Source organism: Tenrec ecaudatus, chromosome 1 (assembly GCF_050624435.1).
Source record: "Tenrec ecaudatus isolate mTenEca1 chromosome 1, mTenEca1.hap1, whole genome shotgun sequence".
Taxonomy (NCBI): domain Eukaryota; kingdom Metazoa; phylum Chordata; class Mammalia; order Afrosoricida; family Tenrecidae; genus Tenrec; species Tenrec ecaudatus.
Window position 1 is genome coordinate 68,229,990 of NC_134530.1, and position 13,448 is coordinate 68,243,437.

The 13,448-nt window shown below is 48.9% G+C and overlaps 2 protein-coding genes across 4 annotated transcripts in view; one reads left to right on the top strand and one right to left on the bottom strand.

Annotated features, from left to right (window-relative positions):
- Positions 1 to 924: 924 nt before the first annotated feature.
- Positions 925 to 7,670, bottom strand: MED8 (mediator complex subunit 8). Its single transcript, XM_075555016.1, has 7 exons — positions 7,587 to 7,670; positions 5,715 to 5,833; positions 4,580 to 4,724; positions 3,534 to 3,674; positions 3,058 to 3,139; positions 2,490 to 2,738; positions 925 to 1,280 (listed from the first exon to the last, which is right to left on the bottom strand). The coding sequence occupies exons 1-7, from the start codon at positions 7,590 to 7,592 to the stop codon at positions 1,216 to 1,218; spliced, it is 807 nt and encodes a 268-aa protein (XP_075411131.1). The 5' UTR covers positions 7,593 to 7,670; the 3' UTR covers positions 925 to 1,215.
- A 59-nt stretch (positions 7,671 to 7,729) lies between these two features.
- SZT2 (SZT2 subunit of KICSTOR complex) overlaps positions 7,730 to 13,448 on the top strand; it is a 58,562-nt gene continuing 52,843 nt past the window's right edge. For all 3 annotated transcript variants that reach the window (XM_075554965.1, XM_075554972.1, XM_075554982.1), the window contains exon 1: positions 7,730 to 7,822. In XM_075554965.1, coding sequence (XP_075411080.1) covers positions 7,796 to 7,822 — 27 coding nt within the window. In that variant the 5' untranslated portion in view covers positions 7,730 to 7,795. The remainder of the gene's footprint in view (positions 7,823 to 13,448) is intronic.

A 13,448-nucleotide genomic window follows, 5' to 3' on the forward strand; every position in this document is an offset into this window, starting at 1 on the left:
GTCATGCCAATAAGGACTAATTGAAGTTTGAGGAGCTGTGGTGCTGGAGCGCTTACACTCTGGGCTGCTAACTCTAAGGTCAGCAGTTTGTAACCACCAGCCACTCTGAGGGAGGGAGCAGGGCTCTTAACCCTGTAAAAGAGTCGGTCTCAGAAACCCACAGGGGCAGTTCTACCCTGTCCTATAGAGGCTTTTTTAAAAGTTTGCTATGTTAATAGACAGGATTAGGGTAGGTCACATTCAGGTCAGCACCCTTAGCTACATCATACCTTTCACAAAAGCACCAAAGGGACAGATGTGAGCAGACAGCCGGGAACTGACTTCCACCAAGAAGAGAGGCCCCAATACCACCCTTGGGACTCAAGGTCCCTGTGCTGGGAACCTCCCAGACTCAGGAAACAGAGTTGAAACACGGGAGGTGTGAAGCAGGAGCAGAGAAACAGCAGCAGCAGAACTAGGAGATGGTGCCGTTTCTCAGCCTAGAGAGTAAGAGAACTAAGTGCCTTTGGGCCAAGGCTTACTGGTGAAGTGGATGACTGTGGACTTCCTCTGGAGCTGAAGAATTCCGTGACACTTGTCTGAGAAGGGCCATACATATCCTGGATTGCAGCCAGTTACCTCTCTTCTACATAAAACCTCTGATCATGAGTATTCTTTCTGAGTGGTGTGCCCACTGCAACTAATTGAGTGTGCTGTGGAAGGGACGGCCAGGGCAAAATTGGCAAGAAGGTGGGAGAGAAGTGAGCTGACGTCCTCTTCTGGGAATCGAGCTTGGGCTGTTGGTGGTGGGGACCCATCCCTTGTGGAGTTAGAGGAGGAAGTTTCACATTGCCGTCATGCCAGGTTTACAGGGTTCAAGATCTGGTGTCCATCAGATCCGTGCGAGCCCTGGATTAGACTGAGAGGGCCACTGGGACAAAGGGCTGCAGAAACTATCATTTATTGCATACTCATTAGGTCACGGACTGTACTAGGTGTTTCACATTCACATTCTCACTTTAATCCTCACCATGATCCTGTGGTAGGTGTTACCACCCCCACCACCCACATCCCCGTTACAGGTTCAGAAAAACCAGGTGACCTGCCCAAGGACACACAGCTAGCCAGTGGAGTAGAGGTTTGTCTGTTGCTGCAAGTCCATGTTCTCTTTATTGTATTCATGTACATCGATCGGCTCTGCCAGGAGCACCTGGCAAGGAAGGGTTCTGGCCACACTCACCGCTGGTAGGGATGCATTGACGCGGACTTGATGTTAGTTTTTATCCCACTTGGCATTTTCCCTAAAAGGAACAAGAAGACACCTGAAGCAAGGTGGACTGTCATGATGAATCAGTAACATGGTCTCTCAGCTTCTCTTCCACCGACTCCACTACCTTTTTAGAACACGTGACCTGCATGGCATGTATTTCAGTGGATAGCAGCACACACCCCCTCCCCGCCCCCACCCCCCAGACCACTCCCTCCCCATGTCTGGGAAGGTGAGGATGAGGGAAACAGGAGGCGGCGGCGCACCCTCCAGCAGATACTCCTGCTGGTGTGCTCCTAGAAAGGAGAGCTCCACTGCGCGACCCTCTCTACCATTTACCATCGCAGGCAAGCGCATCATACTGTCTTCCATTTTCGCTGTCTCTTTTCGTAGACTGGAAGGCTGGCTAATTGCACCCACACAGCTGCAGGGTGCTCACATAACTGCGAACCCTGAGAAGCAGGAGCTCAAAAGTGAGTAATGATCTCCCTTTGGGCTCCACTTATATTTGCTCTAGTTTTTAACATTTCCTGATTTCTTTTTGATCAAAGCTTTTCTGTTTTGTTGCTGATGTTGGTTTTTGTTTTGCTTTGTTTGGGGTCATGTGTTTCTGTATATGAAATCCGGGATAGGTAAATACAGAGAGACGGTAACTGGGTTAATGGCTTCTTGGAGGTATGTCAGGGGAGGTTGGGAGGAAATGGGGCGCTAATAATGAGCACAATAAATAAGAAAATGTTCTAAAGTTGATTGTGGTGATTGTACAACTCTTTTTAAGATGACTGAACTATCGAATTGTATATGTGAATTATATGCCAATAAAAACTGTTCCAAGAGAGTCAGCGTGCAGAGCAAGAATACATGTAGGATAAGGAAACGGTGTGTCGATTCCTGCCACACCGGCCAGGCAGCCCTAGATCTGACTACTGGTTTCTGTGTCTCGGAAAAGCCACTGCAACATGCCTTACATCCAAAGTGAATGAGACAGAGGTATCTGAGACAGAAGTCTAAAGTGGAAGTGGAAGGGCAAGATCAGTCCCTGCTACTCAACGTTTGCCCTCACTCTCTGGTGCCTGTTGCAGTCTCAAAATAGGATTCTTACTCCCGACAACTGTTTTCCACGTCGTGATTCAAAGGCAAAAGCGGGAAAGCTCCAAGTCTGCAGATACTTGAGGCCTTGGTAAGCCATTTCATTCCAGTTTCCCTACTCCAGGGTAGCTCCATTTCGATCCTCACACCTTACCTGGTTGGCCTGCTTGGCCCATTTGCACCCCACTGAGCATGGACTGCTGCTGGCCTGGAGCTCCTGTCATCTGCACCTGCTGTAATCCCGAGGCTCCCGCCAGGATTGCCCCAGCTCCTGGTTGGCCTGGCTGGCCTGGACCACTGCTGCCCGAGGGTCTCCAATTCGACAGTCCTTTCCCAAAAGCAACAGCAGCCACCAAGGCATTGGTGTCTGTCGGATTAAAGGTCTGCTTGTTCTGCCGCAGACCTAAAGAAAGCGGTAAATGAGGACCGTGACGTCACCTTTTGTCCTTGGACTGAATCTAGCAGCTGGGAGATCGCTGTGAGAGCCACGTGTTGGCTCTAGATGGTTAAGCAGCATCTAGATTCCCTGGCCACCACTGCAAGCCCACCTCACTGTCACCCTTCTCATTTTGCCCATTCCCACTTGTTAAATAGAAAAGGCTAACAAATTGGATGCAATTCCTTTCCCACACAGCTCAGTCCCCTGCTAGCAAGACCAGCATTTCTGTGTCGGCGATCTTATTCCTCTCTCCTTCTCTCATTTGACCACTGACCCTACATACCGCCACTCTCCGATTCTCGCTCCTCTTTGCTGATTTTCTCCAGAAGATTTGAACACATTTTATTCAAGCTCTGGATCTGCTTCTGTAACACATGAACCGATGCAGCAATCAGCGCAAGGAAGAAACCATTAGCGGGAGGTTTCTTGTGTTATTTCAGAGTCTATATCTGACAGTTGTTAGGTACTGTCAAGTCATCCCCTGACTGGAGGTATCACCATGCACAATGACATAAAGCCATTGTGATCCAATGTGTTTCCCTGGCTGATCTTGGGGAGTAGATTATGAGGCCTTTCTTCCTACCCCATTTAAGTTTGGAAGCTCTGCTGAAACCTGTACGACATCGTAGCAACCCACAGCCCTCAGACAGACTTAGGGGTTACTAATTGCCCATCCAGGCTAGACAGGAATGGTACTGTCAAGCTTTTCATGAAGGGACTCAGGGGCAGAGGGGTACCAAGGCAGTGACTCCATCCAACCTGAGCTGCATCGGCACCAATTCGGGCAGCATCCGTCGTCAATTGCTTCTCCTGTTCTTCAACTTCAGGGTCAGGCTTGGTTCTCAGATGGTCAGGGACTACCTCATGGCTGAAAACAGGTACCCGCCCTTCAGTCTGCCGCTGCAACACAAAGATTACCCTACTGAGGACACCAAGAGGATTCAATTGGGTCCCATAAGCAGTCCCTTCTCCAGGTCAAAATGCATTTTCAGGGAAAACATAACCTGAAACACACTCGCTTCCTAGGGCACTGACCCTTTATTTCCATCCCCTCACACCCTACCTCTACCAAACTCTGGGACAAACTAAGCTCCCCACTATACCCCACCCCCACTACATTTTAATCAAAGGCTAAAATATGCAGTCACAAAAGAACCGACTTTTGGCTGAGATGAGATGCGTGTTGGATGAAAAAGGTCTTTGCCTTGGGGACATGACCCTCAGCTCATTACAGTAGTATTTGGGAGGGGAGGGGGCTCCCCCAACCTCAGAAAAACATGCAAACAAGGCTTTCAAACTAATCTATAGTCAGAACTTGGAAAATAATTAGCAAACAAGCAAGCCTGCTCTAGACCAGGGCTTCTAAAAGTTTCCCACTAGCGGTCCTCTCGGCACGAGGACCGTGCGACACGAGCGAGCACTACCAGAAGTGTCTTCATTCTGTGCCTCGTCGTGAGTTAAATCTGGGTCCTTGTGAGTCCTGAGACCTTGTACTGCTGTCAGGTTTCTGCTGCACCCCCACCACAGTCAGGCTCACAGTTTAAGAAGCCCGGCTCCAGACCATAGGTTCTCAAACTTATTTGGCCTAGCGCCCTCTTTACAGAAAAAAATTACTCAGCACGACCCCTGGCAATTAAAAGCTTGTATACTATAGCCATCATGCAGCATAAAGTGTAGCTTTCTGCTTTTGCAGCCCCCATGGATCACTCAGGTACACCCTAGGGAGCGGCAGCACCCACTGTGGGCAACCCTCCTCCGGTCCCTGAACCATGTGCTGCAAGCACGCTGTGCCCTCCTTCTCTTACCATGAGATCCTCATCGCGGTCTGGGGACAACACTAGAGGAATGATGACCTGGTTACGGAACAGTGGCGTCTTTTCATTCTTCAAAACCTTGTTCAGAGTGTTCAACTGTCCAGAGAGCAGGGCGAAGCTGTCCAGGACGGAGGGCCTGGGGATGGGCACAAAGAGTCAGATCACCACCCTTTCCCTGGGGTGGTGACCAATAGCGCAGCCTCAAAGGGGCCCTTCCAACGAGGAATATCCAAACTCACTCTCTAGAGCAGTGGTCCTCAACTTTCCTAATGCCGCAACCCTCTAACACAGTTCCTCATGTTGTGGAGTCCCCGCCCCACCAACCACAACATTATTTTCGTGGCTACTTCCTAACTGCACTTTTGCTACTCTTATGAATCAGGTGACCACTGCAAAAGGGTCATTCGACCCCCAAAGGGGTCGTGACCCATAGGTTGTGAACGCTGCACTAGCAAGCTTCCTAGCCCTAAGATTAATCAGAGCGGCTACGGGAAACTGAGGGGTTAGGCGAGAGGGACACATTTTCAGTATATGACACAGACGGAAGAAAAGGACTGGGCTTTTTGAATGAAGAGTGGGGCAGGGGCAAAATAGAGGCCAGAGCTTCTATGGTTAAAAAAATCAGAAACTGGGTATGTCTCTTCCCCAGTCTGAAACAGGATCTACACTTCTAGTCGGCTAAGCCTAAAAGACTCAGTCACATTTGTGGCAACAGATCCAGCATGAATAGAGGTGAAGGGATAGGCTGAAAGAGGGCTTCCTCATCAAAAAAACGAGTGTGTGAGAGGGAGCGGGAGCGGGAGCGGGAGCGGGAGCGGGAGAGAGCGAGAGCGAGAGCGAGAGCGAGAGCGAGAGCGAGAGAGAGAGAGAGAGAGAGAGAGAGAGAGATAAAACCAGCCTGAACTGAGAAACTCATTTCTCTAATTTTCCATGGAGGCTCAAAACTAAATTCTACTTGGAAAATGGTTAGGAAACCCAGCTCTTTCCAAATCAAAAGACATTTGCAAACTGATAAGTGGTTACAGCACTGGAGATGTTCTACTTACCAGGAGGCCTGAAACACACCCCCCCCCATCCCCATTTCCCCCACCCAAGCACCTTCCCCAGCATGCCCCGGCGCCCTTACCAGGTCAGCCGGTCATACTCGTTCTCCAACTTGTAAATGAAACTCCCCAGTGAGTTCTTCAGATCAGCCACTTGACTCAGCAGTGCATCTAACGATGCCTCAAGCTGCTTCTCCTCCCTCTGCAGCAACAGCAATAGGAATAGGTTGGTCAGCCAGATGGAGTGAACATGGCACACGGAGGAAGACTGAGAAGCCAGGGAGGTGGTGTACAATACCAGTCAGGTAACATAGGATCTCCCTGGCATGAGAGCGGCAGGCTTGCTACTTAGCTACAGATAGCATCAACCCTTAGACTTTTCAACTTGTTCACTGGGTCTCAATTCCAACTGATCCCTTCCTCTCATCACCTCCCAATCCAGGGCTAGTTGCTCTCTGTATTGTTGTTGCCGGAAGGCCCCAAAGGCAATTTGCCTCATAGCAACAACCTGAGACAGAGAAGAACTTCCCATAGGATTTTCCTGGTTAATGTAACGCAGCATGATTGTTCTCTCCTGTATAAACCACTGACTTTTCAGTGAGCAGCTGAGCGCCTAACTGTTGTGCTTTCACGGTTCCTTTCCTTGGGTTCCCCAGACCAAGCCCGCTGCCTTGGCGTTGACCCTGACTCACAGAAGTGCTCCCCAGGCTTGCCAAGGCTGTGACACTCAAGGCCACAGTTTCCTCTCGGAGCAGCCAGGACATTTGCCTCACCAACCTTTCCCTTGGCAGCCAAGCATTTAACCACTGTGCTAGTGTTGGGTGCACCCAGCTCCCTCACTGAGAAACAGTCACCTTCCCTAACGCCTGAGCTCCTGCACCTTTTTTTTTTTTAATGCATCTCTGCAGCACACGTACCCTGACATCCTCTGTCCTGGAACCTGCCGGGTGAACTTGGCTATGGCTGCCAGCGGTACAATCGCTGGGAAAGCTGCCTATAGGAGAAGCCGTTTCCGGGTCCCATTCCTGCCCCTTTTTGCTTCCCTGAACTCTTCATTTGCACTCAGCGTGTGATGGTCTTCGAGCACCTCTCCTTGCTGCGTGAATGTGCCCTTGTTTTAGGTCTGTTCCAACAACCATGTGCCTCTTCCACAAGCTCATGGATCTACATACATTCACAGAAAAACCAAGAGGTGGAAGAACCCAAAGGGGGTGGGGGGAGTACATGCTTGTAAGCCAGTAGGCAAAAAGTTTCCTGCTTGAGGGTCTGCAAAGCTTTTCCTTTCCACTTATGGTAGTGGATTAAGCGTCTGGCTGCTAACCAAAAAGTCGGTAGTTCGAACCCACCAATCACTCCACAGGAGATAGATGAGAAAGCTCCTGTAAACACTTCCAGCCTTGGAAATCTAAAGCGGTCAGTGCCCTTTAGGGCCGTTGAATCAGAATCGACTCGATAGTGGTGAGTTATTTGAGAGTTTGACTCCCATTCTCCCCCCCCCCACCTTTAGCAGCCACAGAAGGGAAGGATGATACAAGGGAGTCTTGCAAACTCGCTAAGGTGCCTGACAGACGCTTTGAATCCTGGGTTCCACACGCAGCCTCAGGTTGGAAATCGTTGAGCTCTTAGCCTCTTCTCCACCCCTCGGGCTTCTCTCTCGACTCCGATTCCGTTCTCTCAACATCCAACAGCCTCCGGGACGGCTGAGCGAACCAACTCCTTTCTACAGAGCGCGGCCAAGGGCAGCGTCCCTGCCTCCTCAATTGACAACCGAGTCCACCCAAGTCCGGGACCCCCCTCCCTTTCGATTGGGCCGCAGCGGCACCCCTCCCCACCAGCCGCGGGCGGGCTCTGCCCACGGTCCTGGCCCTCCCTCCTCACTGTCCCCTCAGCTTGTCCACTTTCGGCGTCGTCAGCCGAGGCCCGCCGGCAGCCCACGGGCCCAAGCGGGGCCTCACCTGCATGGCTCGGACCGTGGCGGCGGTCCCGACTCCAACTTCCGGTTTCCAATGCCGCCGGCGGGGCGGGACTGCTTCCGCCCACCAATCCACAAGCTCGTCCTGGGCCCGCCCACTCGCTTCCGCTTCCGGTCGGGCGCCGCGGTAGCTGGGTCAGAGGTTAAGGGTGCACCGGCCTGCCGGGCCTCGGCCGGCGCGCGAGGGCTGGGATGGCTGCGGAGCGGCCGGAGCCGGAGGTGAGGGGCGGCGGGGCGCAGTGTGGGCCCCGGGACCCGAGGGGTGGGGCCGGCGGGCAGGCGCGGCGGTGGCCTCCCGGGCCTGAGCGCGGCCGAGCCCTTAGCCTTGGCTGCCCCGGCCCCGAAACCGGACCTCGCCGCCGTGCCCCTGGGGCTGGGGGACAAACTTTCCCGTTTGGTTTTGATTCGTGCCCTTTCCGCCACTTCTCAGCCTCTAGTGCTTTCGGGATTCGTGGTGCTAACGAAGCCCGTGCGTTGATTTTCCGTGGGCAGCACGGCTTATTATGACGGCTTCTGCGTTTCCTCCGCTCCTCGGCTGCATCTGGTAAACTGGCCCGAGCGCGCAGGCTTCCCGGAAAGCCAGCTCTGGTGGGCGAGAAAACCCTTGGCTCGAAGGGAACTCACTTCCAATCCTGACCCTGTCGATAGAGCATCCTCGAACCAGGCGTTACTTCCCTGATCCCCCACTGTGCTTTCTGAAGGACTGGCCTGCAGAGCGCTGTGAGAACCACCTGGAGTCTACCAGAAAATGCATATGAGGGGCCCTTCCGCTCTGAGGACCACACAAGAAACTTTATTCCGGCTTCCGCAGGGAAGGTGGCAATAACCAGTCTCATCCCCGGGAAAGGAAACCGGGAAGTGAGAGCCATGTGCCCGCGGGATGCACCTTTGGAGAAGTAGCAGAGGTTTAGTAAAAGACAGCGTAAAATCTCTGCAATATGGAACACCAGTACTATACGAGCGGAGGAGCCCAGTGTTATCGAGAACTTACTGGTGGTGGGAAGAATGTAGGATGTGCTTAATGACCTAAAACGTTGTCACATAATACCGGGAGGGTGGAGGGAATGTGGGGTAGAAAGGGGGAACCGATTACAGGGATCTACATATAGCCTCCTCCCTGGGGGACGGACAACAGAAAAGTGGGTGAAGGGAGACGTCAGACAGGGCAAGATAGGACAAAATAATAATTTATAAATTATCAAGGGTTCTTGAGGGAGGGGAAAATGAGCTGATACCAAGGGCTCAAGTAGAAAGCAAATGTTTTGAGAATAATGATGGCCACAAATGTGCTTGACATGATGGATGGAGGGATTGTGATAAGAGTTGTATGAGGCCCCAATAAAATGATTTTTAAAAATTACAGCATGCTTGGTGCAATTCCAAGCACTCTACAGAAATCAGTTAATCTTCCCAGCCCTAGGAAGTAGATACTATTATTATACGCATTTCTCAAATGGAGAGATGGAGGCAGAGATATTCAGAGTAAGAAACTCACATAGCTAGTAAGTGGTAAAGCCAGGACTTCAAGATACTCTGTTCTCAACTATTTAAGTTTTATAGCACAAATAATAAAAAGCAGTCACGGGGTAGTAGATGCGCAGTTCATGGGGACTTAATGCTTCAAGGTCAAAGAAGGTGTTATGTCCTATTTAATTGGATCATGTTCACAGGGGCGGTTGGGGGATTAGCCCACAGTCCATGCAGCAGATCTACCTGGATAGCAAGAGAAAGCTGTGCCTGGAAGCAATTACAGGTTGTGTTTCCTATGGATTAAAATAAGAGGGAAATTGTGAGGAAATGTATCATACTTTTTATCAATAAGTCATCCAAAGCATCACTATAATTTAGAAATATAATGCAAGTCACATCAGTAAATTTAAGTTTTCAAGTAATTAATTAAAAGTAAATACATACAATTAGTTTTAATATATCTAACCCATTGTTTCCAAAATATTTCAACATTAATGAATTTTTAAATGAGATCTGTAACTTTTTTTGTGGGGGGGGGGTACCAAGTCTTCAAACCTAGTGTGTATTTACACTTAGATCTCGGTTTGAATAAGCCACATCTAAGCACTCAATAGCCCTCAAGTGCTATTGTATCAATAGTGTGTGTAAAGTAATTTGGAGCTAAAGCATACACTCCTGGGAGTCTCTTTCTGCCTAAACTTAAACTTTACGTTCTGCATTTGCAATTTTGAAAATATCTCCAAAAACTTGTCCAAGATCACCTGTCTGGTAAAGAAAGCTATCCCTGGGCAAAATACAGTGATTAAGATTGTTACAATCCTGAGAGAGAAAGATTAGGCCTAGTCAAGTGCATGCCACATGGCCTAGATTTAGGAAATTGTACCTTCATCAAATAGTAAACAGTATTAGATAATGAGTGTGGCCACGGACCCAGCCGGTGAGAAGTTCCAGGGTGGATCCAGAGTAATGTCAGGCAGATAAGGAAACTAGCTGTGTGAAGTAAACAAGCATTGAATTATAATGTGGCAGAGGAAAAATACAGAGTGAGAATGAGTATTTAACAGGGATTCTTAACCTACTTTAGTAAAGCAAGGTGGAGATGGGTAAAGGAAGCCTTCTCAGAGGTATGGCATTTAAGCTGAGGCTTGAAGGATAGATGGAAATTGAATATGGGGCGAGGCAGAGGAGGACATTCGAGGGAAGAGAATGGTAAAGATACTGAGATAAAGGCTTGGAGTTCCAGTACACTCAGAAGCACCAGCTGGTAATATGGAGGCCATGTGACCGTGAGAATAAACCAAACCAGCCACTTGGCAGTGGGTCAGTTCTGCCTCAGTAATTCCTACATTTTACCTAGAACAGGGTAGAACTGCCCTGTAGGGGGTTCAGGACTCTTCTTGAGGGCGCAGATGGTCACGTCTTTCTCCTGTGAAATGACCGATGGGCTCAAACCACTGACCAGTGAGTAGTGGCCCAGGGTTTAACCACTCCTGAGCAATAAGAATAATTCATTGAGTGTTTGCTAAGTATGGTTTTATTCTCACAAAACCCCCTTGAGGTAGACACCTATTATCATCCCTGTTTCACAGAGGAGGAAACAGAGTTTAAGGAACTTGACCAAGGCCAGATAACTAATAAGCGACGGACCCAGCATTTGCTTCTAGTCACTGGCCCCTGGGTGCATGCTCTCAGCTGAGGGAGAGACTGCTGAGAGAGAAGACTGCAAGAGAAATTTCAGGTTGGCACTATGTAGCAGTAAAGAGGTCTCAGACAGTGTGTGTGTGGGGGTCCCTATTATTTCATGTGGGCCTCCTAACAAAAGGGTTGACTAAAGCTCAAAGTATAGTTCAGACCTTAATCACAAGAGGAACAATTGCAAAAGTCACCAAGATGGACAATGTTTCAACCTGATATACATGGTATGCAGCACTGTAGCTGATCATGTTTTGCTCACCCCGTGTCAGTGGTATGTAGGGCTTAATAGAGGCTTTCTCTGCCCTCCTTCCAGCTGTCTTGTTTAAGTGCTGTCTTGTTTAAGTCGCCGTTGCCATTTATATCGTACCAGTGAAGAAATCAAGGCCTGGAAAAATTATGCAACTTGTCCAAGGTCATCTAGGTATAACAACCAAATTTGAATCCAGGTGTTGACTCCAAAACCCTGCTTTGACATCTTTGGTGGAGCGCCTATTGTTTAATGCACTTCAGACTCAAAAGGATTGAGAAGTTGGGGGGTGCTGTGAGAGTACAACTAATTTAGGCGTCTGACCACCAACTGCTTTAAGGGAGCATGACAAAGCTAGCTACTACACCCATAAAGAGTTATAGTCTTGGAAACCCACAGGCGCAGTGCTACCCTGCCCGGTAGGTACCCTTCTGAATCAGAATTGACTCAATAGCTGTGAGTTTGAAACATTCATATGAAGACTCAGGGAGTTTGCTAAAATGCAGATCCCTGGGCCCCATCAACTCTTACTCAGTTGGTCAGTAGTGGTGCATAGGAATCTGCATTTTAATAAGGGTCTCATGATTCTGCTACCTTTTAGACTGCTAATCACAAGATTGGCAGTTCAAACCCACTAGTGGCTCCACTTGGGAGAAAGAAAGAAGCTGTCTGCTGCCAGAAACATTTGCACTCTCAGAAACCTCCGAAAGGAGCAGCTCTATTCTGACCCCCAAGGCGATGTGGGGCAGAAGCACCTCGATGACAATGGATTTGCTCAGGTGATTCTGATGAACCAGCCCACGGATCACCATTCTGCAGCTTTCATAGCACTTCTGCAGTCTTCTGGTTCTAATAAATTACATCTTAAATATAAAGGGAACTTAGAGATGCTGTTTACAAATGTAGTTGTTGAAAGAATCATGTACCCGGGGGACTCTTGCTAGAAAGTTGGCGTCAAACAGATGTTTCTGGGCTCGGGAGAGTAGATGCTGTAAGAACTAAATGATGAGCTATACTTCAGTGTTGCCCAAGACAGTTCATTCAGAATCACCCTTGAGCCAAGGTGGCGAAATGGAAACTGCCCCCGAGTGGAATTCGGCGGCCTGCTAGCACTCTGAGAGGGGTCCTGGGGGGTGATGGCTGCGGTCCCCAAGCTCAGCTGCTCCCCGGGAGGAGCCGAGGCTTTTTACAGCCATAAAGAGTTAGTGTTGGAAGCCCACAGGGGCAGTTCCACCCTGTCCTGGACGGTCACCAGGCGTTGCAGTCGACTCAACGGCAGTGAGTTTGTTTTTGGTTTTATTAACACCCTGAAGAAAGGTTTTAAATGGCACAGTTCTTGTCTGTATCTTTCACCTGACTTCCTTCCTCATCTGGGAAACCTTGCTCAATCTTCGATAACACTTTCTCTTAAGATCCGAGCCAGGATCGGGTTTCTTTGTTTCATGCTGTGTTACATGCGCAACACATCATTCTGGAGAACTTGACTCAGCTTGTAGGACAATAATTAGAATGTTTATTTGATTATTGTTTTTCTTTTTATGAGCTAAATTTTATGATAACAGGCAGTTGCCTGTTTTCCTTTGTGTCTTTTGGACCTAGACTGGCATATGCCAGCCCTCCATAAATTTATTGACTGGATGAACGAGTGCGTGGTCACATGGACCTTATCCTTATTGAACTTGGATAAGGACTTGATGACATCCTGATCACATTAGCAGGAAAATGAAGCCGAAAAGAGACTTACTAGGAGACAGCCATGCTAAGCTTTACAGTAGACTAGTGAACTGGATTTCTGACTACTTGGTAATGGTATGTGTCCAAAGCATACTGAGTGACTTATGAATACAGACTGGGGGATGTGCCTTAACAGCAAAAGTGAGACATCATGGGAGTTTCCCAAGTCAATAGTTTGTTGTCGTCGTCGTTGTTAGGTGCCATTGAGTCGGTTCTAACTCATGGCGACCCTGTGTACAACAGAATCAAACCCGTCCTGGTCCCCTTAATTGTTCTTATGTGTGAGCTCATCGATGCAGCCACTGTGTCAATCCATCTTGTCAAAGGTCTGCCCCTCTACTTTACCAAGCACGATGTCTTTCTCCATGGACTGGTCTCTTCTGACAACACGTCCAAAGTACATTAGACAAAGTCGCACCATCCTTTCGTCCAAGGAGCATTCTGGTTGTAAATCTTCCAAGACACACCTGTTCTTTTGGCAATTCATAGTACTTTCACTGTTCTGTGTCAGCACCCTCATTTGAATGCATTGATTCTTCTTTGATCTTCCTCATTCAATGTCCGATTTTCACATGCGTATGAAGTGACTGAAATTATGATGGCTTGGGTCAGATTCACCTTAGTCCTCCAAGTGACATCTTTACCTTTCAATAATTTACCGAAAACTTGTGCAGCAGAATTACTCAATGTGATGCATTG

What these genes read in the sequence shown, in the direction of transcription:
- MED8 (XM_075555016.1), bottom strand. An exon ending in GAGTATGACCGGCTGACCTG is followed by an intron (nt 4,725 to 5,714) that starts GTAAGGGCGCCG and finishes GCCCATCCCCAG; the next exon opens with GCCCTCCGTCCTGGACAGCT. An exon ending in GGGCCAAGCAGGCCAACCAG is followed by an intron (nt 1,281 to 2,489) that starts GTAAGGTGTGAG and finishes TGTTCCTTTTAG; the next exon opens with GGAAAATGCCAAGTGGGATA.